At 41.9% G+C, this 26,992-nt stretch overlaps 2 protein-coding genes across 2 annotated transcripts in view; both read left to right on the top strand.

Annotated features, from left to right (window-relative positions):
- Positions 1-26,992, top strand: part of ascc3 (activating signal cointegrator 1 complex subunit 3) — a 158,477-nt gene that overhangs the window by 26,716 nt on the left and 104,769 nt on the right. Inside the window, exons 7-9 of the mRNA XM_085366077.1 lie at positions 10,708-10,909; positions 11,343-11,478; positions 12,706-12,831. Of these exons, the coding sequence (XP_085222203.1) occupies positions 10,708-10,909; positions 11,343-11,478; positions 12,706-12,831 (464 nt within the window). The remainder of the gene's footprint in view (positions 1-10,707; positions 10,910-11,342; positions 11,479-12,705; positions 12,832-26,992) is intronic.
- On the top strand, positions 6,264-7,934 carry LOC146622173 (uncharacterized). Its single transcript, XM_085366078.1, has 2 exons — positions 6,264-6,605; positions 7,492-7,934. The coding sequence occupies exons 1-2, from the start codon at positions 6,346-6,348 to the stop codon at positions 7,760-7,762; spliced, it is 531 nt and encodes a 176-aa protein (XP_085222204.1). The 5' UTR covers positions 6,264-6,345; the 3' UTR covers positions 7,763-7,934.

Below are 26,992 nucleotides of genomic sequence, written 5' to 3'. Positions count from 1 at the left end.
AACTACATTTCCGCAAAATGACGTCACTTCCGGTTTCGGGCAGGTCATGGCGGACATGCAATAGTTCGCGCTGATGGACGTAGGAAGTGTTACAAACAGCTGATCGGATCGGCAAAGCGTGTTTCTGGAATATTATGTTTTTGTTGCTGCAAGTGCTTTTTATGCAGTTTTTGCAAAGCTTTATGTGGAAGGAAACTGTGACCTAGGACAAGCTGATGGCATAAGATGTAAGTACAACTCCTCCGGTTTCATATGCAAAAAAAATTATTGTGCTAGCTTACGTGGTTGCAGAGCTACCGGGATTTAAAAATAGTTACGCAAAACGAAGCGTGGCCGCCCCGACCGGCTTTAAAGGGTTAAAGCCACCCGTCCACTCTCTTGCATTAATATCTGCAGTGTGCAGGGCTGCTCTGCAAAGGGAGCACAGGGTGTACTCCACTACATTTATTTTAGTTACTAATTAGCATGTCAATCAAACTATAAATAACAAATCAAGACTAGCAGCTGCCAGTGCTAACCCTCAGCCACCAGGCTGTACAACCGTCAGGTGGCACCAGTCCCTGAAAGTTGTAGAAAACACAATTACCATAATTACCAGTATCAGTTCAAATGGCCAAGTAGGAACACAAAGTCATGATAAATCTATAAAGCACTGAGATACCGTCACTTTGTGTTATTGGCTTTGTTATGGTGAGGACTGCAGCTGGACCATCGGGGGTTTTGACTGATATTCTACTCAAACCTGTTAGCATGTTAGCATGTATGCCATAGAGATAACATTGAAGCAGAGTTACTGGAGCGACTAATCAGATGAGCTGTTACGTGTAAGTTCATTTCATCCACCCTAGAAGGTGTGGGTGTTTATGAGAGACACACCTTTTTTTGATCGAGGTCTTTTTATTGAACAAAAAATTGCTTTTAACAACAATTAAAGCAGTATTAACAAACAGCCCTCCCCCCCCCTCCCCAGAACAGTGTAACTAAAACTCAGCCAGAGAAGAAAGAAATAAGATAAAATAAAATTACAGATAAAAAGTAAATAATAACATAAATGAATGCAAGCAAGGGGAAAAAACAAAACACACACACATTAAGCAATAGTATCTGGATTTAAACTTTCAAAGTAAGTTAGAAAAGGTTTCCGTATGTCATAAAATGTCCGAGCCGAACCTTTTACAGTGTAGCCGATCTTTTCCAGCTGAGTATTGTACATGACATCCTTAACCCAGTGCCCATAGACAGATGGAAGTGGCTCTTTCCATTTCAATAAGATCAACCTACGGCCAAAAGAGTGCAAGAAGATCAGAGTGTGATTCAGAAAGACTGGCATCACCCCAAAAATGGCCATAAATGGACAGGCTGTAATTGGAATGCCACATATCTTGGACATGGTTTCAAATATACTTTTCCAAAAGCTACCCAATTTTGGACAAGTCCAAAACATGTGAAGTACAGAAGCAGGCTGTTGTCTACACCGGTCACATGTGGGGTCAAACCCATCCTTGATTTTGCTCAATCTAGTTTTAGACCAGTGGAGACGGTGAACCACTTTAAACTGAATCACCACATGCTGGAGGCAGGTAGATGATGAAAACATCCTATTGATGATCCTATGCCAAGTCTGGGCCATCCTCTTCCCCATTGTTCCCTAAGAGATTGCAGTGTGGACAGCTTATAATTACTTAACAGCTCATAAACATCACTTATAACCCGCTTGGCGTCCAGTTTAAGATCAAAAACATCATCCAAAAGAGACGGAGGTGGACAGGACGGAAAGCACTCAGTATTAGAAGCAACAAAGTTCCCAAGTTGTAGATACCTGAAAAAATGTGACTGAGGGATCTTGAACTTAGTCACCAATTGTCCAAGTGAACAGAAGATATTGTCTGTGAGAAGAGCATTCATTGAACTTACTCCAAGCTTTGTCCATTTGTTAAATGCCTCGTCCGTTAAGGATGGAGAGAACAGGCAATGTCTATGCGGTGGTGCAATAAGGGAGAGTTCAGCCTGTTTAAAGTGAGCTGGTACCATAATGTCAGTGAATGGATGACGAGAGGGTTTGTGGTAAAGCTGGAGACAGGTCCTGCCAGGGCTAATCTGGCACACAGCAAAGACAGCAGGGAGGATTCACTGCTCCAGTGCTACCCATGATAATTAACTACCATGAACTTTTACCCAGTACAATCATCCCTTATATTAGATGCCCAGTAATACAACAAAAAATTTAGAAGTGCTAAGCCCCCTGTGCACCACGGTCTGTTTCAGACTAGGTGGCTTTTGTTCCAAATGAAGGAAGAAATTTGACTATTCAGATTGTTAAAGAAAGACTTGGTTAAAAAATTGGAAGACATTGGAAAAAATACAGAAATTTAGGAAATATACTCATCTTGATGATATTTATTCTACCACCCAGCGAAAGAGGCAAGGACTCCCACTTTCCAAAATCCTCTTTTAGCTAAGACAATAAAGGAGGATAATTCGTTTTATACAAGTCTTTGGTTCTGTGTCACCCAAATATTTAGTTATAGCTGGGTTTGAAAGGTGCTAAAATAGACGAAAATGCCCCAGTTGTCGTTCCTATAGGCATTGCCCCGCTCTTCCCAAAATTCACCTTGTATCCAGAAATTGTCCCAAATTCCTTAAGTATATCCAAAAGTTTAGGGAGGCTATTTGGAAATAAACAAAAACAAACAAAACCCCGTGAGGAAATCAGTACAGTCAAAGCTTCACTCTGGTGACCCTGGCGGGTGATTGGCCTGATGTGGTAACCACAAATGATTATCAATATCAATTGAAATAATAAATTTAATTCAGTTTCAATTTTATTTACACAGCATCAAATCACAACAACAGTCGCCTCAAGGCGCTTTATACTGTACAGTAGATCCTACAATAATAGATACAGAGAAAAAGCCAACAATCATATGACCCCCTATGAGCAGCACTTTGGCGACAGTGGGAAGGAAAAACTCCCTTTTAACAGGAAGAAAGCTCCAGCAGAACCAGGCTCAGGGAGGGGCGGGGCCATCTGCTGTGATTGGTTGGAGTGAGAGAAGGAAGACAGGATAAAGACATGCTGTGGAAGAGAGACAGAGATTAATAACAGATATGATTCAATGCAGAGAGGTCTGTTAATACATAGTAAGTGAAGAAGAGACACCCAGTGCATCATGGGAATCCCCGGCAGCTATTGCAGCATAACTAAGGGAGGATTCAGGGTCACCTAGTCCAGCCCTAACTATATGCTTTAGCAAAAAGGAAAGTTTGAAGCCTAATCTTAAAAGTAGAGATAGTGTCTACCTTTAAGATTAAGCTTCAAACTTTTGTGATTAAAAAATCCTACGCGCCCGGTGGTCCCTGAAATACTCGTGTCACCAGAGGCAAACATCATTTCTGCTTTCTCATTAGAGACCAAACGGTGATTATTCTCAGGGATTCGTCAGAGCTCTGTGTGAACACATCTTCTTATCATGGTCATTCTGACCACAAACTGCAGCCGTCGTGTCAGGAAGGAGTGTGGAAAGCTTTCACCACTTCAGCTCTGGCCTGCACAGTCACAGCAACGTTACGGCACAAAGGTTATTATCATGGTGAAAACTCAGCTTCGGAAAAACCTGGAAAACCAAAAAATGAATGAAAAATGATTCATGAATGGGAGCGCGGTTCCCAAATTAAAAGTGTCAGAGGTTGTCAGGAGCCTACATGATGATGGTGTGGTTTAAAGGAGCCTACGCCACCTGCAGCTGTCACATTCACTAAACTGGTGTCTCCCACTGATGTTAAGGTCAGCAGATGGTTTCACTGAAACAGCACCATTAATATAAGAGATAAGATAAGATAGAACTTTATTAATCCCTCGGGTGGGTTCCTCTGGGAAATTCGATTTCCAAAAAGCACAGCAACGACCGAAGTTACAGAATATTATATATACACACACACACACACACACACACACACACATAAATACAGAGACAAATATAAATAAAATATACAAAGGGGATAAATAGAATAAATAGGAATAAAAAATAAAAATACAAGTGAATTGCACATTTCAAGTATTGAGGTCTATTGCACTGTTGACTATTTACAAAAGGTATTGTACAGTGAGGTGAAGAGGCACTACAGCTTAGTTGTTCCCCCCTCCTTTGTCCTCCTGTTTCCCCTCCCTCTCCCCTCCAGAGAGGAGTTAAACAGTCTGATGGCGTGTGGGACAAAGGAGTTTTTAAGTCTGTTAGTTCTTGTCTTGGGGAGAAGCAACCTGTAGACATATATAAACCAGTGGACACAGCCATGTTCAGTCTACCTCTCACACACTGAGAAGAGACGTGTTAGTTTCACTTCAATAACAGTCTGACAGCAGGTGTGCAAAATATCTGTCAGTCACCTCACATTTAGATGACGTGTAAATGTTCAGAAGCAAAGCTGTGGTGAAATGCTGCCAACCCACAGCTGGGACAGTGGTGGTGTTGCTGGACCCCACTGGTGGGCTGATGTAAGCCACTGTACTTGGACAGTAACAGAACAGCTCGTTAGCGTGAAAACGTTTCAGTTGTGATTTTGGTCACACCCATGCGCTGTTTCACACGTCAGCCAATTTCGAAGAAGTCCCGATCAGCGTCGAGAAATTGGACTCGCCAGACAGCTTTTGAGATTACTGTTGCCTTGACAACTGAGGGTGAAATCAGGAGGGGTTAAAAAAGGCTGATTAAATTTTCCACTATTTGCATGCCATCAAGAAGAGTGGGATTTAGTGCGAATGCCTGTCTCTTGCTGATTAGCTTTTTAAATTCCAGTTTGGCACTTGCATGTTTATCAGAGCAGATTCTCTCGGTGGCTCCTCTCCACGTGTCAGCGGCCGACGGAGGCAGCGCCGTGTGGGACGCACCCTTAAAAGACGAGATGGCCACACTCGCAGAAAGTGTTTGACCAATTTTGGAAAGAAATATTTGAGGCAGTCGTACCCAGTGTGGTACATTTTAATGCCCTCACACTTTGATGAGCTGATTCTAGGCTCCCGTGGGCAGTGGAAACATCTGCCTGTTCCTGCTGTCTCCGTGTACAGGGAGGAACACGGGAGGAACACGGGAGGAACTGCCTGCCGGGCCGCTAACGTTTACAAGGCTGCAGTGTTTAACGGAAGGAAAGAACGTGGCAGAGGGTCACATCCTAGTTGGATGCTTGCAGGGTCGTTAATGACAAAGTAACTTGTTATTACAGCAGATAACATTTAACATGGATACATATGATAACCTTCTGTTTCAGGCCTCACTGATTAGAAACAGCTGATAGGACCACGTGGTCTGTGCTGGGTTTGAGAAACCTGAAGTTGAGTAAGGACATTATGTTCTCCACATTGGTTGCTGAGATGGGGACACATCATCGAGGCGAGGAAAGGTCCAAGCACCTGTACATACCCAGAGGTAGCCTGCCTTTGAGCATGTCTGTACAGATGTAGTACAGCAGGTGTCCACAGGATGTAGGAAGCTGTCTCTCTGACAACCTTAGAAAGAAGGCGATGATGCTCGTGTTGCTCTGACAAGCTCCCACAGGCGTCCTCGGGCCATAACCAGAACAGAAGCTCACAGACGACCGTGTGACAGCGAGCAGACACGAGCTCGGCTGATTCGGGGATGTTTGCATCATTCTCCATGTAAGCAAGCCCAGCAAGAAAACAACATGAATGTCTGCTACTCGTTTCTGCACAGTCACGTTTCCATTGAATGACTCTGTGACTGCAGGAATGTTTAGCTGGCACAAATGTTCGTGCTGCAGGCAAACACATATCAGCCCGTATGGAAAAGATATTTATAAATCTTCTAACGTTTGTGTCTGTCGTGTGTGAAACTTGTATGAAAAGCATACGAGAGTGAAAACAGATATAAGATCCCTTGAAAAATTATATAAATGAAACGTGTATGTTTTGGATACTTCCTAAAACAATATGTGAAAGTGATGAGAAACGAGTAAGTCATATATGAGTCACTATATGAAACAGGCCACATGTCATGCACGTCTTTTATGAGTTTTTTCTATTTCTTTTCCATGTGGCAGGTTTCCACTCATCATCTAATGTCCATTTGTTAGGTCTGGGTAACGTCTTCTTAGGTGTGTTCACACCGAACGCGATGGACGCGAATAAAACGCCCCAAACGCCCCTAATTTGACGCGTGTACATTCGCGTCTCAACGCGTGTCCAAGAAAAATCCATCGCGCGTCAAAATATGATATTTTGACGCGCGTGAACCGGAAATGTGGGAGGAATGTGGGAGGGAGTTGTGCCAGACCGGTATCTTTGCAAGATGGCAGCTATCGAGCTAGCGCTTGAAGAGAGAGTCTCCCTTCTCTATGTACTGTGGAGAGCAGAGCAGCAGCGTAAAAGACGTCCTCGCCGTACCTGGGTCCATCAGGTCCTCCAGAGGCATGAGCAGTTTGGTGAGTTTCACCACTTGCTCCAGGAGCTGCGCCTGGATGACGGCCGATTCCAGCGCTATCACCGTCGGCCAGTTTGAGGACCTGCTTTCCCGCGTCGGTCCCAGCATCGCCCGCCTAGACACCAACTACAGACGCTCAATCCCACCTGCAGAGCGCCTGTCCGTCTGCCTGAGGTTAGTAAAACTATTTAATACGGTAGTCCTTTATTGATATCTGTGCTAATATGCTAATCCATCCAGTTATACACTGCTAACATGGATGTGCTATGCTAACAGTGAATGCTGTCGGTGTTTACTGAAAGCAAACTGTGGTACAGAGACGACTCTTTATAATATTTCTAGTGATACTCAGAAGGTCTCATCAAGTCCCGATTTAATTCGATTTATGCTGTTATCAGTGTTTGCATGATAGCATGGCTGTGGTGTCACATCAATGTATGCGCTCGGTGTTTGCTGATATCAAACTGTAGCATTAGGACCACTGAGTTAACCTTTGTAGTGATACTCACTCCTTTTTATTTAGACCTGGTTTAATTCTGGGATAGTTGAATATTTGTATATAATCCCTGCAGCTGTCAGACTCTATAGCAGGGGTCACAGCCTTTATTAAAACAGAGTTAGATAAAACTGAACAGTTTGGTTCATCTCTAGTTACATGGTTCTATCTTGATAAGCTGTCTTATCACAGATTAATTTTTCAAAAATATTAATGATTTAAGCAAGGAAAGGGCTACATGTCAACACACAACTCTTTATTTCTATTAATGTCTTACTTCATTCCTACCTGATTGACATGTTTAGGAATTATGAGTGATTGGCTCACTGTAGTGGCAAAAGTTGCTACCAATCAAATTATGATATGTTAAAGTTAAAATAAAACACAACTGTTTTAGATATTATCTAATATACATTTTGTAATTATCCTTATAATTACAAAAGGTTTTATGTAAGATTCATGTTTTGTGATTTAAATCTGACATCACAAAAGTATTTTGGAATTTGAATAATGTATTTTGTAACTGCAGCACACATAATACTGATTTTGAACAATTTTGTCCAGGTTCCTTGTCACCGGGGACTCCTTCAGGACCATCGCGTTCAGTTTCAGAGTCGGTGTGTCCACGGTGAGCCAGATCACCCCCCAGGCAGCGACGTCCATCTGGGACTGTCTAGTGGACGACTTCATGGCTGTGCCTTCACCTGGAGACTGGCGGTCCATCACAGAGGGATTCCAGGAGCGCTGGAACTTTCCTCTGTGCTGTGCAGCTCTGGATGGGAAGCACATCCAGACAAAGGCACCCCATATATCATATAGGAGACACACACATTGATATACACTAAATATTCATTTCATTTCTTTTTTGTGGTGCCCAAATTGATGCACCTGCTTGATTTTGTTTAAACAATTATTGCACACTTTCTGTAAATCCAGTAAACTTCTTTTCACTTCTCAAATATCACTGTGTGTGTCTCCTGTATGATATTTAACTGACATTTTTTATTGTAACAACGATTTATACAGGAAAATAATGTCTATTAACAAGGTTGCCCAAACTTCTGCATCCCACTGTATCAGTATATTTTGTCATTAGTATAATATGAAATAAATTCTACATGTGTCAAGTCGTGTGCCAACATTTGCTGTGTAGTAGAACTGAGACATTAGTCATTATAAACATTTATTTGAAATAATATTAAAAGTCTCAAACAGAAAAACATTAAACATAAATATATAAAATATAAGAATTTACAGAGAGACAGGAATAAAAAGGACCAGCTGCTCTCCAGAGCAGGAACAAGGCTGAGGAGGAAATGCTCCATTGGAGACTGGTGTGGCCTCTTCAGGGACTCCAGGATGGCCAGCTCCACCGCCGATGGACCGTCCTGGGACCCGTCCCTCATCTGCCTCGGAGCCGTCCTCCTCTGTGGGCCTGTAAAACAGCACAAAACACAAAGAAATGAGAAGGCTGCTACTAGATTTTAATTTCAACATTGAAAAAAAAAAAACAATAACAGGATATAATCAGATTGGTTGTAGATATTTAGTAAAGGTGATCACAAGGGAATCCCACCGACTAAAAAGGTATCAGTGCTTGCTGTACATATCTGTGGGTGCAGCAGCAGGAGCTCAGGGACTGGGGATGCTCTGCTGCAGAATCAGTTCGTTCTATCAATACAGTATTAAATGTTAACAGGTTGGATATAATAATCGTAGAGTAGACAGTGGTCCCTCATTTATTGCAGGGGTTCTCAGAATAACTAGCCCCTGGTCACAGTTCTCACAATTGATTCTCAAAGTGCAAACCTTTGTAGATTGCAAAACGTAAAAGTATTATTATGCCGCGGTTTGTCTTCATCTGCCCGCCACTTTCGTGCGCCTTTTTCCCTCACGGTGCAGGTGTCTATTTCCGAATGAGGCTCATAGTTATGGGTGTTTTTGTGCTGTTTTTTCTATTGGACGCGATGGTTATCAAAACCAAACGTGATAAATTTGGCAAGCGCAGGAGATTTGTCAATCAGGCTGCAGAATGCAATGCTGTACTGTGCAATAAAAAATCAGCGAAAAAGCAAAGCAGTGACGGATGAACAGCGGGACCACTGTGTGCTGTTTATTAATAAACAATAAAATATATTCCTAAATGATAACATGCATAAAAGCAGAACAGTATTTGTACGTCAGTGGGAAAATAGCGGTGGCTTGCTAGCTTTTGTGCGGCTTCCCCGGGTCAGTGAAAACTTTCAAAAGAGAAATGAATGAACTTACCAGGTTGCCCGATCTCTTCACATATCTTCCTCCAAGCTCGGTCCTTTTTATTCCTGTCTCGGTACTGAAAGCAGCTGGTGTTGTACAGCTCCGAGTTGTTTGCTACCGCATTGATTAGCCTTCCCCTCCATTGAAGTATGAAAGGCTTTGGCTGGACCTGCCCCTTTGACCTAGGTAACAGCCACGTCACCAGGCTCCTGATTGGTTGTCGCGGCGCGATTTGACGCTGGAGTTCAGATTTTTCCAACTCGAGCGGTAGACGCGAAACGCGCGTATGCACAAAATGCAACACAAAAACTCACGCGCGTGGTTTTATTCGCGAGTCAAACGCGCCAGACGCGCTACACTGACGCGCGTTTTACGCGTTTTCGCGTTTTCGCGACGCAAATCTGCTTCCGAATTTTCGCGGGACCCGCAATCGCGCGTCATCGCGCCTTTCCATTGACTTTACATGTAAACCTGACGCTCTATTCGCGTCCATCGCGTTCGGTGTGAACACACCGTTAGACTCTTCTCTTCTAATAAGTACAAATCTACATGACTTTACTAAGACCAGGGATACAGAACTGTGTCGCTCACATGCATGCACTCAGACCCACTAGTTAATATAATCAGTACCCAGAGGACACACGAGGACACAGGGAAGCCCAACACTTTCATTTACACTCCGACAGCTCAGAAATGAAAATGCTTTGAATGTTTTCATGAACGGTGAAGTGATGATCTGTCCTGCAGTCGTTCATCAGCCGTCTGAGGCTCTGTCCTAACAGTGGCGTGGAGTTCGCTGTGTGTGTTTGACAGTGTCGTGTTTCGGTCCTTCAAAAACAACAAGATTGTCATAGAAATGTGAATGTGTGAGTGTAAAGGACTCGCCCTGCTTTGACACTGCTCCAAAGGAACATTACAAATGTAAAATGGATTTAGCTTTTTCATCCATGAATCTCTTTCAGACAGGCACTGCATGTCAGAGCTACCATACAGTACCACCAAACCCAAAAGCTGGTAATGACCACAAGCACCACTGTTTGTGTGAAACACCCTGATCTGTCTCGCTGACGCTCAATTATAGCTCTGTGATCGCTCGGGAAATGAGTCCTCGAAACCTGGAGTCACTGCTAGAGACATATAACCAGGCACGATAGCTCCCAGAGAGAGGGCCAATAAAGGACGGGGGATGGTGCAAAGAGGATGACGAGGAGGTGGGAGGGTGAGAGTGACAGGAGGAGGGGGGCTGTTAGAGTGCAGGGGGGCTGTGCAGCAGGTAGAGCCGCTAGGTGAGATAAAAAAGAAATCATTCAGTCAATCAGCCCGGGCCGTGGTGCAATCATGAGATCTCATCTGCTTTCAAGAGCAATTCTGCCTTTATTGAGCTGTTGTGTCTCAAACAGGGAGGCTGCAGCGGCCAAGCTTAACCCGTGCACTGCCAGATAGAGCTGTCACCACACACTAATAAAGTATTCCTACCTGACTTCAGCGTGCTGCTGAGAACTAACGATGAGCTGTTTCCTTCAGATCTCAGCCTCAAGGTCAGCGCTGAAGTGACCAAGCCCACCTACGGGTGCCAGGTGACCATCCAATCAGAGCAGGAGAAACAAATGCTAAAGATGTATCGAAGGGAGGAGAAGAAAGAGAGGAAGAGATTCAAAGCAGGCGATGAGGGTGACTCTACGGATGCTCTCCTGACCTTTGACCCCAGAGAGATGAGAGCCCAGCGGTACGTCATCTCTACAAACCTCATCTTAGTGTCTGTGTGTCTTTGTTGTGTGCCCACCTGGGCTCTCAGGTGTGTGTGACTGGCAGCCTCCTGCATTTTTCATGACGGCTTCAAAAAAGCAAAGCTGCTTTTCTTTGGGGGGGGCTGGAGGGGGGCAGGAAGATCCTTCCAAAAGTTTAATCTCAGAGGGTAAAAAAGCAGCGATCTGTTTAATTAAAATGTTAGCGTGTGCAGATCCAGCGCAGTGTGAAGACAAAGATTAGCCCCTTTATAAAGCCTCACATCTTTGCCTCTTCACTGGGCTTATCCATCACAGGTTTGTTTCCACAGCTGTGGATCAAGATGAGGGCCGGGCCGTGGATCTGACACTGTGCCAATTTAAATGTTAAAGCTCTGTTTACTGTCTTACTGTTGTACGTGTGGCTCGGTGCAGAGAGCAGGCCCTGCTGACTGCCCGCCACGAACCTGTGCTGAGCAGAGACAGGGTCTACGAGCGGATCCGATATCCCAACGTCTACGACAACCTCGCAGAGGCCACGAAGACGGCTGCGTTTGTGGGAGGAGCCAGGGTGAGGCTGATTTTACTGTGCTGCACTCTCTGCCTCTGATGTGTGACATGACCCACAGGTTTAAAGTGCGCGTGCTCTGTGCTTCGTTTTTCCTTTTCTTACTGTTCTGGAGGAAGGCTAAATCATTTATCTGTGCAGCGGGGATAATCCCATCTTAACATTGTGTGATAACATCATTCTTGCTGCTTCATTGCATTTTACACTGTGGGAGATGGCTCTCACGAAGTCTGAGCCCGTGTCAGAGTGTAGAATCACTTTAGTGGCTGTCAGGCTGCTGAACGAATCACAGAGAAGAAACACAGTGTGACCATCTCACGGCGTGGGTCTGTGACCACGACACAGTGCTGAGAACCATCACAGGAAATAGTCTCTGGGCTCAGGACGCATGTGTCTGTGCAGCAGCAGGTCTCCTTAATCACTGGCTTCTGCTGCTCGGTAAATGAATGAACGTGTGTGAGAAAAGTGATTAAGCCTGAAGAACATCTGGAACTAAAGGCTCAGCGATCAGCTTGAGCTGTCGGGCAGAAGGAAACGTTTCATATGACCGAACCAGCTGACTGCTTCATGAAGCATGTTTCCTCCATCAGCTGGTAGAAGCTGTTCCTCTGCACAGACAGGACGTAGGTTCACTGATGATGGTCAGAGATGGGGCGCTCTAGTGTAGAAAGCTGAGCTCGTGTACTCGTGAACCTGTAAGTCAGACGCTTCCACAGTGGCTTCATTTCCCATGTGACAGTTACTGGAGTCGGTCAGGTGGGCTCTTTTTCTCTTGACTGATTTATACGTGGAATAAATGTATAGGCACTGACTTGATGTTCATATTTAGTCTTTATTATCATCAGTGACAGTTTCAACGTGGTTATGTTAGACTCTGTAGTCACATAGAGAACATGCTACAGACCCAGTCTGGGCTCAGAGAGGCGTTTTGCTCTGTGGACCTACATCCTGTGTTGTGTTATGGACCCAGGCTCCTCTGTGCTGTTCATCTCTAACTCCCACTTAACTCCAAATACCAAGTACACTCTGCTCATAGTGTTTTGCGTTTTTGCAGTGGGGAAACTAAACGTATTGCTTCAGATTCACAGTGTTCAAATTCCTGTTAAATGTTCTGTGTCTTATGAAGCGCCTTGAGGCGACTTTTGTTGTGATTTGGCGCTATATAAATAAAATTGAATTGAATTGAATTGAAATATTGTGTCAAACCTTTTCTTCTGTTTGGTCGTTCAGATGCTGCTGCCCGAGGGAATCCGCAGAGAAAACTGTAAGATGTACGAAGAAGTGGAGATCCCACCCAATGAGCCCATGCCTGTTGGGTTTGAAGAAAAGCCCGTCTACATCTCTGAAATAGACGAGGTAGGAGCTGCTGTGTGCTTAGATCTGATCTGTTTGCGGGGACCAACAGCCAGCTGTGGGGACAAACGCCCCGCCCCCACAGGTCTGAAGCCATGTTTGAGGCTCACAGTGGTTTTAGTGTCAGGGTTCAGTTTATGTTCAATAGTCCTCACTAAGATATGAAAACGAGTGTGTGTGTGCGTGTGTGTGTGTGTGTGTGTGTGTGTGTGTGCGTGTGTGTGTGTGTGTGTGTGTGTGTGTGCATTAAAAACCATGAGAATGTTAATATGGAGAATATTGACCATAACCACAATGCTTACTGGAAACCCCCCCACCTCCACATGTCCCACATATGTACACTACAGGTCCTTCCACAGCAGCCACAGTCACAGCAGCACTCCAGGTCACTTCTATCTTCTTTCAGTTCAGACTGGGTGAACTGGTCTATCTCCAGCTTAAGTTCACACTGTTTACTTTCCCAGCATTTACTCTGTCTTGTGTCTGTGATCACCTTCTTGATATTAGTCTTATAATTATAGACGCAGCTTTCTGTTTGAGAGTACGATTCCACATTCATGACGTTTGGTTAGTTGGTGATCGAATGTTGATGGCCATCTGTCTGTACGAGTTAGCCTGGGTCGACCCGGGTTTGTACCCTTCCCTCTCTGTCACAGCTCAGAAAGGCTCCGTCCTCCTGAGCCCGGGAAAATCCTGACGTAGAAAAGCAGTGTGGTGTTAATGAAATACACCTGTGTTGTCTCTGCACGGCGTCTCGGGTGGCACGCTTGAGTGAGACGTAGCACACTGAGGTCCTCACACTCGATGAAATAACTGGCTGCTGTACTTCATCAAGTACCTGAGCATGAACCACAGGAACTGTTTGTGTGTCTGTTAAGCTGCCAGGAGAAGTTGATCATGTGACTGTAGCACTCACAGCTGTCAGCCTGAGTGGCAGCTTGATGGACAAACCCACACTCACACTGGTACGTTCTGACTGTACCCAGTCACCATTAGGCCAAGCAAGAGAGAGCAGCAGGCTGGAGAACCTGCAGCTGAGTTCGATCTGTCTTAGAGAGGAGCAGGACTGCATCAGAGTGCACACTCATCGAAAGCGCTGCTCTGATGCTGCTGTTGAAGATGCAGCAGAAGATCACGTCATGAAGACACCAACGTGGAGCATCCATGAAGCTCAAAGCTGCAGGAAATGAGTGTAACTGTTACCACTGTTAGCCTTCATGTCATTCACGCTGACACAATCATAAACAGGACTGATCGCTGTGACGGAAGCACGTGTGTCCTGTGCTGTGACTAACTGATGCATGGATGCTTTAATCACATCAACGCGTTGTGCCTTTTGTTGTCGTCACAGTTGAGCATACTTGCTCCTGTGTGTGTGTGTGTGTGTGTGTGTGTGTGTGTGTGTGTGTACTTCAGTAGCTGTCAGCTTCAATCTTCATCAGTGTGTCTTTCAGCACTTCACCACTAATCCTTTCATTAGTCACAGAAACAGAGCAGGGTGCCACATTCCTCCGTTCAGCTTCCTCTCTGTGTTTCTGCAACAAGAAGCAGCTCAGAGGAGATTCCCAGATATAATCCAACCCCGTCCCACACCCGTCTGTGACTTCTGCTGCACACCTCACCGCTGTGCTCATACATGCACTGCACCAGCCTCCGGTAGTGTTGTGCCACTCCCAGCAGCACCTGCAGTACCTTCAGCATCTGCACTGTCAAACCTCTGCAGGCCTCGTTCTTGCCGTAACGCCATGGTCCTCCTCACTGATTGTCACTTCCATTCTTATCTTCAGCTCAGTTTTCTGAATAAAGTCTTTTACATAGAACAGACTCTGCCTTACAGAGCAGGAGGAACCCCATCAGAGCAAGCACTTTGTGACAGTAGGAAGGAAAAACTCCCTTTTTAAAGGAAGTAACCTCAAGCAGACCGGACAGGGCTGAGTGTAAGGAGAAGAGAGCAGCAAGAGCTGGTTCATTACTAATGACTAAACACAGCCGTGATGTGTAAACGCACAGGTAGTGACAGGGATGAGTAACAAAGGTGTTACATGCTGCACTGAGGTGCACCAGGACGATCACAGAGTCCACTCACAAGCCAATAAGATCATTTGTACCTTTCATCATTTTATTAGAATTATTCAATCAGAACTGAGAAATCGAATAAAAAGTCTGAGAAACAAAACACTGAATAATGACCACAAACAAAACTATGATTTGAACAAAGCTAAGAGTAAGTAAATGAATCCAAACGGAGTTATTTATGGCTGCCACATCGACTCTCACAGTAAATACACCGACGTATTCATCGTGTTGTGAGCAGCTTTCTTTATTACTCATCATAAAATCACGGACTCACAGGGACGAGAGCCACCTCATGTTCAGTTGTCCACATGTATTGGCTTCGTTGTAGGTACAGTTGAAGGTTTTATAATCCTCGTCTCTTGTGAACGCTAGCTGTAAATTGTTGTGTTTTTTATATCAGCATTGGACTGGTTCTGATGGTCTGGTTTTGGGAGGTTGGGGGGGACGAGAGTAAAGACACAACGCTGCCGGTCATCTTCTGGTCCCAGCTCTGGATGCCCACAGAGAGCGAGCTGCTCCATCCACAGTGGGATGATGCCTCTCTGTGAACAAGGCCAGCACTGCAACATGCAGCTGATCATGTCACTCCTCAGGTTCAAAGGAAGACTAGTCCCCACGCGTATGAGCAAAATGACATGTGGTGACCTCTACCTGACACAGCTGTGTGGTCACTCCTGACCCGAGTGTGTGTCCTTAGCCCACAGGGTGTAATGTGTTGTCTGTTAGAGGGAGTGTGTGCTCTGATAAAGCACACGACTGCAAAAGTAGTCACTATGTAAATGTTAGAAATGAATCGAGCTGCACAACGCAGCGCTGTGTGACAGGCACAGGAAATGAAACCATGCATAGTTTCATGTTGCTCTTCTTGTTCTCTCCAGCATTATGTTAAACAGTCTCATCTCCAGCTAACTGTCCTTCCTCTGTCCTCCCCCATCTCTCTCTCTGCATCCACCAGCTCCTTTCTCTCTGCACACACTTTCTTCACTTGTTAGCACATTTCACACTCCTCAGCCAGCTGTGCTGCACATCCTTTCCAGCCTCTGACTAACCAGGTGACAGAAGTCTTAGTGTCCAGTCTGCTTTGCCACTCTTGACTGTATGTCCCAGCACTCCTGTCGACTCCTCCATGTCCCTCACTGTCCCGGAGCCTCAACTCCTCCCTGAACTCTGTGCAGCATCTTTCTTCAGCTTTCACCATTTAATCCTCGTTTTCACCATGGCTTGTTATTATGCAGTTATTCTACAGACTAGCATCCAGTGTTGCCCAGCTACATTCTCCCCTGATCTCTTTCAGATTTTACCTTCTGATATAGATGTGGTCCACCTGTGTGCATCGCCCTGTTCTTCCCTCTTCTTGAAGTACATGTTTTCCACAGTCTTTTCTGTCATTTTCACAAAGTTCATCGTCGTCTGTCCTTCAGTATTTGTCTTCCTAACACCTACCCATCATCATCCCCATCATCACCTCTCTTCCCTTCATCTACATGCACTGTACAGTCTGCTTCAGTCACCACACTGTCTCACCCTGCTTCATCAACAAAAGAAGACTTTTCCATTGCTTAGACAGATGAACATGAGATGAACGTGCAGCTGAATAAGAGATGGAGTCAGTAGAAGGAAGGAGCCAGAATCCCACGTTACTGATCAGGTGTGGTAGAGGCGTAGTGCAGTACGAGTGCAGTGGGAATGGTGCTGTAGTGTGTGTTGATGGTGTGACTTTTGAAGTTCTACCTTAAGCTCAGACTTAGTGCAATGCTGCAAATCAGATGGACAGCTGTTCAGCGTGCAGGCAGATAATGAGTGAAAACTACCCAGCAGCGTCTTAAGGCAAAGCGTTGTGAAACGGGATTCAGCTCCTCCATCCTGCTGAGTGTGGTTTTCACTTTCACAAAGCTGAGACCAGCAGCGGCTGGAGCGGCTGCATTAAAGGTGAAGCATCAATCCATCAAGGTCTAAACCTTATGCACACTTTCAGCTGCCTGTTGTTGTATGTTGGCACCAAATAAATAAGATTGAATTGAATGGAGTCATTCAGTTGTTAATTACTGTGAAGTATTTAGACGCGTCAGCCTTTACAGCTAAATGAAACACAAAGTTACACATTGTTGACTTGAATCAAATGTCGAGTTATTTCTGAATCGTGTCCCTGCTTCACTCTTTAATGTCCCTGCCCCCCCCTCAGAGTTCCTTTCCCTCTTTCACTTCCTGTGTAACTGATCTACATCGATATAGAAGCTCTTCTGCTGAGCGATGTGAATTAGCCTCAGTCAAGCAGTGGCTCTATTCACAAAGTGCCTCGCTGCTGAAGCGCCAGCACACAATGCCTAACACGTCTTTATTTGCTATTAGGATGGCTTTGAAAGGCAAGCTGAAAAGTGTGGCGCTGCCGCTTCCTTCCAGTTTACTCTGCTGCCGTTTGTCATTTATTGAAAGCTGTAATGGGGAATGGGGCTGGCATTCCTTTTAACAGTGTGAAACATTAAAAGTGAGGAATTTATTAAGGTGCTTTTCAGCGAATGAATCAGGGTCTCCGTATCCTGCACTGCCACCATGGTAAAAGCCTTCCTAATTGGTCCAAATAGATATGTACTGAGTGTGCAGAGTTAGAGCGAGTGCCAGTCAAACATGTACAGAAACTGCTGCTTCTGCTTGCTGATTTACAGCAGAACGCAGCTGAAACTTGGATACGGAGACCAGTATTGACACACACACATGGCCTAAGCTGCTAATTGGTAGGAATTCACTCAGGCTGCTAACACATTCTGAAAAAATGACATGCTCCCGCAGGGAAAAGGTCTGTAGAGGGATAAGGATTAAGGAACACAGAAAGCTTTGCTCTTTAGCAGCTGAAGGAGAGTAGAGTGTGGGCTGGTTGAAAGGCATAAGTAATGAGTGCCCCCCCCCCCCACTGCATATCATTCTGCTGCCTGATACTCGATGAACTGGCATTATGGCTCATTTAAATGTTTTTCTTAATGAATGGAGTATATTTAAACAGACATTGTAGTTTTCTCCAGATTCATATTACAGTGCAGATTCTCCTCCAACAGGCTGGAAGCTATTTATATCTCAAAAAGTCAGTTCATGCATTGCTGATGCAAAGTTTTATCCTAATGGAAACACTGAAGGCTTTGTAAAGACGTTCTAGATGCTGAACAATCAGCAGCAGTGCACTAGGCTCTCATGTTGACTAGCTGCCGTGCATACGAAAATTACAGCAAGTCAGTGAGTTTAAAGTCTGTAGGCTCTCAGTCATCCGGGTCATGGTAGTCTAAGGAGCTTGGAAAGACAGCAGCTGGACTTCTTTCAAATGTCTTGAAGACATTTCAGCTCTCATCGCAGAATCTGTTTCATTTCGTAAAACAAATGCTGTCCCAGGTATTTCAACGTTAGTCGGTGTTGTCCCTGAGGAGGGTCATTGAGGGTCGCGACATATTGGCAAAGAAAAGATGCCAGTGGTCAAATTTTGCACAGAGAGCACAGATGGTTTGAAAGAGGACTCAAAGAGGCCATTTATGTCCAATTTGAACTGAGGGCGGGGCTTACAGCACAACCTGTCTGCTGCCAGTGCAATGCCATGCATTCACACTCCGATGGACGCATCGGAGAGCAATTTGGGGTTAGTATCTTGCCCAAGGATATTTGGCATGCAGACTAGGGGAAGCCAGGAATTGAACCGCCAACCTTCCGATCAGTAGATGACCTACAGCCACCCACGAGTTTTCGGAGAAACGACCCACAGAAGGACAGCACCCTCCGCTCCCGTTCGCTTCAGTGCCACTCAGTGTAAGGTAATGCCATCCAGAGTAAGAATCTGCTTAGATACCATATTTCTAAGCTTTTCAGGGCCGAGTACAATAACCTCAGTTTGATCTGAATTAAGAAGCAGAAAGTTAGCGGCCATCCAGGTCTTTATGTCTTTAAGACATTCCTGCAGTTTAACTCATTGGTGTGTGTTATCTGGCTTCATGGACAGATAGAGCTGGGTGTCATCTGCACTGAGGTCTAGCAGGAGCTACAGTATCCAGAGTCGTACGTAGTGAGGAGGTAAAATTATTAACAAGATGATCGACCTCTGTTGGAGCAGCGTTCAGGTAGCTGCTCTGCTCTGTGTTGGTACAGGGCATTGAAGATGATAACAGTGGGTGGATTATTGTGATTGTTTATGTTTAAGTTGTTTGTTGCTGGTTTTTAGTTAGTTTTTTGTCTGTTTGGGAGCTGACACAGTCTCTGTGGAGATGGGGTTGTGTGGGAGTAACAGGAGGAGAAGCTGCAGAGAGGCGTGTAAGACTGCAACTCTGGATAGTCACATTTTGGGGGGGTTTAATAAATTTGGATAGATGAAATGAGGGCTGCTCCATCCAAGTTGGGATGGGTGTTGTCTCTCATAACAACACCAGGTTTCCTCCTGAGAGTTTATGCTCACTGAATTAACATTTACATGTAGAAGACTCCCTTGACATGGAGTTTGGAGCATGGACTGGTACCTCTTTTCAAATTCTGTGTTACAGTCAGTGTACTGTACATTACCACAGCACTAATCCATCTTCAACAGTCGTATCATTATAATCAGGGCTGGAAGTTGCACTCTTCATCACACAGTTTTCGTCTAACACTCAGATCTTCCGTCAGTAAACCTCGACACTTTAAGCAGATGTTTCACAGACTTTTTTCCCCTGCAGCTGATGTACTCAAAGGCGACTGTTGGAAAATTTATTATGAGTATATATGGAGTGGAGTGATTCATTTATCTTTGATGATAGTAAAAAAATCATTTAGCACATCACACCCCACTCCCCTGAACAGTTTCATGTCTTTTTATCCACGACTCAGACTGGAAGGTTAGTCCAAACACCTGGAAAGATATAGTTAGAGATGTCAGATGAAGGTTTTGTGTCTGGTATTTTCAGACATCTGATGGTAGCAGGTGAGCAGTGCTGTTGTCATTCCAGTACACATGCCATTACTGCTTTCACTCAAAATCCTTTGATTCTCCTGACTTGACAGCCTGCCCCCTCCTTTCCTATGCAGGAGGCAGCGTCTAAGCACAGGCATGCAAAGATGAGGCAGAACTGAACAGCCCGCCATCCATAATTAATCCACCTTGATTGCATTTTCTAATCCAGTTTGGATGTGGTTCCCCCACAGCACACACACGTGGCTCTCTAACTTTTCTTAGACTTGATTTAAGACATCTTTGAGGTTTAACACATTCACAGTCTGGGTTGGTGATGTGAGAGCAAGCACAAATATACAGTACACTACATCTATATACTATACATCTATATACTATACACCGTACACTACATCTATATACTATACACCGTACACTACACCATATATACACTACACCTATATACTATACACCGTACACTACACCATATATACTATACATCTATATACTATACACCGTACACTACACCATATATACTATACACCGTACACTACACCATATATACACTACACCTATATACTATACACCGTACACTACACCATATATACTATACATCTATATACTATACACCGTACACTACACCATATATACTATACATCTATATACTATACACCGTACACTACATCTATATACTATACACCGTACACTACACCATATATACACTACACCTATATACTATACACCGTACACTACATCTATATACTATACATCTATATACTATACACCGTACACTACATCTATATACTATACACCGTACACTACATCTATATACTATACATCTATATACTATACACCGTACACTACATCTATATACTATACACCGTACACTACATCTATATACTATACACCGTACACTACACCATATATACACTACACCTATATACTATACACCGTACACTACATCTATATACTATACATCTATATACTATACACCGTACACTACATCTATATACTATACACCGTACACTACACCATATATACACTACACCTATATACTATACACCGTACACTACACCATATATACTATACATCTATATACTATACACCGTACACTACACCATATATACTATACACCGTACACTACACCATATATACACTACACCTATATACTATACACCGTACACTACACCATATATACACTACACCATATATACTATACACCGTACACTACACCATATATACTATACATCTATATACTATACACCGTACACTACACCATATATACTATACACCGTACACTACACCATATATACACTACACCTATATACTATACACCGTACACTACACCATATATACTATACACCTATATACTATACACCGTACACTACACCATATATACTATACATCTATATACTATACACCGTACACTACACCATATATACTATACACCGTACACTACACCATATATACACTACACCTATATACTATACACCGTACACTACACCATATATACTATACATCTATATACTATACACCGTACACTACACCATATATACTATACACCGTACACTACACCATATATACACTACACCATATATACTATACACCGTACACTACACCATATATACTATACACCGTACACTACACCATATATACACTACACCTATATACTATACACCGTACACTACACCATATATACTATACACCGTACACTACACCATATATACTATACATCTATATACTATACACCGTACACTACACCATATATACTATACACCGTACACTACACCATATATACACTACACCTATATACTATACACCGTACACTACACCATATATACTATACACCTATATACTATACACCGTACACTACACCATATATACTATACATCTATATACTATACACCGTACACTACACCATATATACTATACACCGTACACTACACCATATATACACTACACCTATATACTATACACCGTACACTACACCATATATACTATACATCTATATACTATACACCGTACACTACACCATATATACTATACACCGTACACTACACCATATATACACTACACCTATATACTATACACCGTACACTACACCATATATACTATACACCTATATACTATACACCGTACACTACACCATATATACTATACACCTTATACTATACACCGTACACTACACCATATATACTATACAGCTATATACTATACACCGTACACTACACCTATATACTATACACCGTACACTACATCCATATACTATACACCGTACACTACACCTATATACTATACACCTTATACTACATCCATGTACTATACACCGTACACTACACCATATATACACTACACCTATATACTATACACCTATATACTATACACCGTACACTACATCTATATACTATACACCTTATACTACATCCATGTACTATACACCTATATACTATACACCGTACACTACATCTATATACTATACACCTTATACTACATCCATGTACTATACACCTATATACTATACACCGTACACTACATCTATATACTATACATCTATATACTATACACCGTACACTACATCTATATACTATACACCGTACACTATACCATATATACTATACATCTATATACTATACACCGTACACTACACCATATATACTATACACCGTACACTACACCATATATACTATACATCTATATACTATACACCGTACACTACACCATATATACTATACACCGTACACTACACCATATATACACTACACCTATATACTATACACTGTACACTACACCATATATACTATACACCGTACACTACACCATATATACACTACACCTATATACTATACACTGTACACTACACCATATATACTATACATCTATATACTATACACCGTACACTACACCATATATACTATACACCGTACACTACACCATATATACACTACACCTATATACTATACACCGTACACTACACCATATATACTATACACCGTACACTACACCATATATACACTACACCTATATACTATACACCGTACACTACACCATATATACTATACACCTTATACTATACACCGTACACTACACCATATATACTATACACCTATATACTATACACCGTACACTACACCTATATACTATACACCGTACACTACACCTATATACTATACACCGTACACTACATCCATATACTATACACCGTACACTACATCCATATACTATACACCGTACACTACACCTATATACTATACACCTTATACTACATCCATGTACTATACACCTATATACTATACACCGTACACTACATCTATATACTATACACCTTCTACTACATCCATGTACTATACACCTATATACTATACACCGTACACTACATCTATATACTATACACCTTATACTACATCCATGTACTATACACCTATATACTATACACCGTACACTACATCTATATACTATACACCTGCACAGCAAATCCAGCATGTCCAAATTAACACTGTCGGATTTGACTTCAACACTATTAAAGTGTCTATATGGGTCCACACCAGAGAGTGTTAATTTAACTCTTTTTGGAGAGTTGGTATGTTAACTCTGATTTAGTGTTAAACACTAAATCTGTCTGGAGTTGATAATTTAACACTTAGTGTTAAGAGTTTATATATTAACTCTCAAAGAGTATTTTAGTTTAACTACGTAAGAGTTATCTTCTAATTCATTCTAAAAAGCGGGAATTTTACTGTTCTGAACTTCTAGAAATTTCTTTTGGAAATAAACATTTACTAAAAAGATGCAATGGTTTTTGAAAAACATTTATTCTGAACTGTGCACCACAATTTCAAAACATTATCTGAAAGATGTAACAGTATACACGTTCTCACTTTCATTAGAATTGTGTTTATCAAAAGGTCTGACATGGTAAATGCAAATAACAGCATCTCATCACTTATTTCTTCAATACAATATGCATGTCCTTCATTCATCCCTCTGTGGAACTTCAACGCACTTCTGCTCTCCCCCATATTCCATCTTCACAAGCATATCCTGTGCGGAGATCGAATAAAAATTAGTTGACACTAATTAATGGCACAAATAATCCAGTAAACAATTGCAGCACAGTAAAAAAAAAAAGGAATCCTCTTTGAGCCATTACTTGTGTAAAGTATTTTCCCAAAAGACAAGGACACAGGCAACAGGTAATACTGAACTAAATGTAAAACCTCAACCTTTTTCATTTTTACCTAAACCGTGTGCACAAAACTCTGGAGGGATCTATGCTAACGTAGAACCCAGTCAGGACGTCAGCTACTGCTGTTTGCTCGTTTTTTTTATGGGCGATCGTTTTCAGGCTTCAAGCAGCACCATTATACCAACATTTCACATTCTAGACATTGTTTTAGGCGTATTTGACCAAAAGTTTGACTGAAAATTCACATGCAAGCTTTTTTTCAAGGCTGTGGTATTTGCCCGCAAACGATACCTTTCAGCTAGCTAAAACAGAATATTATGCTATCAGCGAGCAACATGGCTAATGCCTTTCACACAGCTTTGTCTCAACTCCAAAGAGCCACAGAAGTAAAAGCTCATAATAATAATTGAAACAATCTTTGAAAAAATGACTTACCAAGCATGGCAAACAACTCAAATATGTAGAGCAAAATGTTCTGAAACGGCTTCACTTCAGCTTCGATTGGAGCCGTGCTGGGGGCGGAGTCTGTGAATTTACTCTGTTGGTGTCATAGCCCCTGTAGGAGTTCAGAGTTAAGAGGTCAAGAGTTAATGTTTCCATTGTAACACCTCCAGATTTGACAGAGAAACACTCATTTTTAACACTCGATTTTAACTACTATCATTTTACACCTCAGAGTTACATTAAAAGAATGTGACTCTGCTTAGAGTAAAATTAACTCTACTTTTGCAAGAAGACTATTAACACCAAAACATTTAACACTTTTGAATTTGCTGTGTATATACTATACACCGTACACTACATCTATATACTATACACCTATATGCTATACACCGTACACTACATCTATATACTATACACCTATATACTATACACCGTACACTACATCTATATACTATACACCTATATACTATACACCGTACACTACATCTATATACTATACACCTATATACTATACACCGTACACTACATCTATATACTATACATCTATATACTATACACCTATATACTATACACCGTACACTACATCTATATACTATACACCTATATGCTATACACCGTACACTACATCTATATACTATACACCGTATACTACATCCATATACTATACACCGTATACTACATCCATATACTATACACCGTACACTACATCTATATACTATACACCGTATACTACATCTATATACTATACACCTATATACTATACACCGTACACTACATCTATATACTATACACCTATATACTATACACCGTATACTACATCTATATACTATACACCTATATACTATACACCGTACACTACATCTATATACTATACACCGTATACTACATCCATATACTATACACCGTATACTACATCCATATACTATACACCGTACACTACATCCATATACTATACACCGTACACTACATCTATATACTATACACCTATATACTATACACCGTATACTACATCTATATACTATACACCTATATACTATACACCGTATACTACATCTATATACTATACACCTATATACTATACACCGTACACTACATCTATATACTATACACCTATATACTATACACCGTACACTACATCTATATACTATACACCTATATACTATACACCGTACACTACATCTATATACTATACACCGTATACTACATCCATATACTATACACCGTATACTACATCCATATACTATACACCGTACACTACATCCATATACTATACACCGTACACTACATCTATATACTATACACCTATATACTATACACCGTATACTACATCCATATACTATACACCGTATACTACATCCATATACTATACACCGTACACTACATCCATATACTATACACCGTACACTACATCTATATACTATACACCTATATACTATACACCGTACACTACATCTATATACTATACACCTATATACTATACACCGTATACTACATCCATATACTATACACCGTACACTACATCCATATACTATACACCGTACACTACATCTATATACTATACACCTATATACTATACACCGTATACTACATCCATATACTATACACCGTATACTACATCCATATACTATACACCGTACACTACATCCATATACTATACACCGTACACTACATCCATATACTATACACCGTACACTACATCTATATACTATACACCTATATACTATACACCGTATACTACATCCATATACTATACACCGTATACTACATCCATATACTATACACCGTACACTACATCCATATACTATACACCGTACACTACATCTATATACTATACACCTATATACTATACACCGTACACTACATCTATATACTATACACCTATATACTATACACCGTATACTACATCCATATACTATACACCGTATACTACATCCATATACTATACACCGTACACTACATCCATATACTATACACCGTACACTACATCTATATACTATACACCTATATACTATACACCGTATACTACATCCATATACTATACACCGTATACTACATCCATATACTATACACCGTACACTACACCTATATACTATACACCGTACACTACATCTATATACTATACACCTATATACTATACACCGTATACTACATCCATATACTATACACCGTATACTACATCCATATACTATACACCGTACACTACATCCATATACTATACACCGTACACTACATCTATATACTATACACCTATATACTATACACCGTATACTACATCCATATACTATACACCGTATACTACATCTATATACTATACACCGTACACTACACCTATATACTATACATCTATATACTATACACCGTATACTACATCCATATACTATACACCGTACACTACACCTATATACTATACATCTATATACTATACACCGTATACTACATCCATATACTATACACCGTACACTACATCCATATACTATACACCTATATACTATACACCGTACACTACATCCATATACTATACACCGTATACTACATCCATATACTATACACCGTACACTACATCCATA

This window comes from Diplotaxodon limnothrissa, linkage group LG11, assembly GCF_057381915.1.
Source record: "Diplotaxodon limnothrissa isolate DT_005_m linkage group LG11, D_limnothrissa_male_GT1.1, whole genome shotgun sequence".
NCBI classification, from domain to species: Eukaryota; Metazoa; Chordata; class Actinopteri; order Cichliformes; family Cichlidae; genus Diplotaxodon; species Diplotaxodon limnothrissa.
The sequence above is the reverse complement of the archived record's forward strand: the minus strand, read 5'-3'. Positions and strand labels throughout refer to the sequence as shown.

Bases quoted from the DNA above. Each gene is read 5' to 3' on its own strand.
- LOC146622173 (XM_085366078.1), top strand. From the start codon at position 6,346: ATGTACTGTGGAGAGCAGAGCAGCAGCGTAAAAGACGTCCTCGCCGTA. The intron at 6,606-7,491 runs GTTAGTAAAACT...AATTTTGTCCAG, and splicing joins CGCCTGTCCGTCTGCCTGAG to GTTCCTTGTCACCGGGGACT.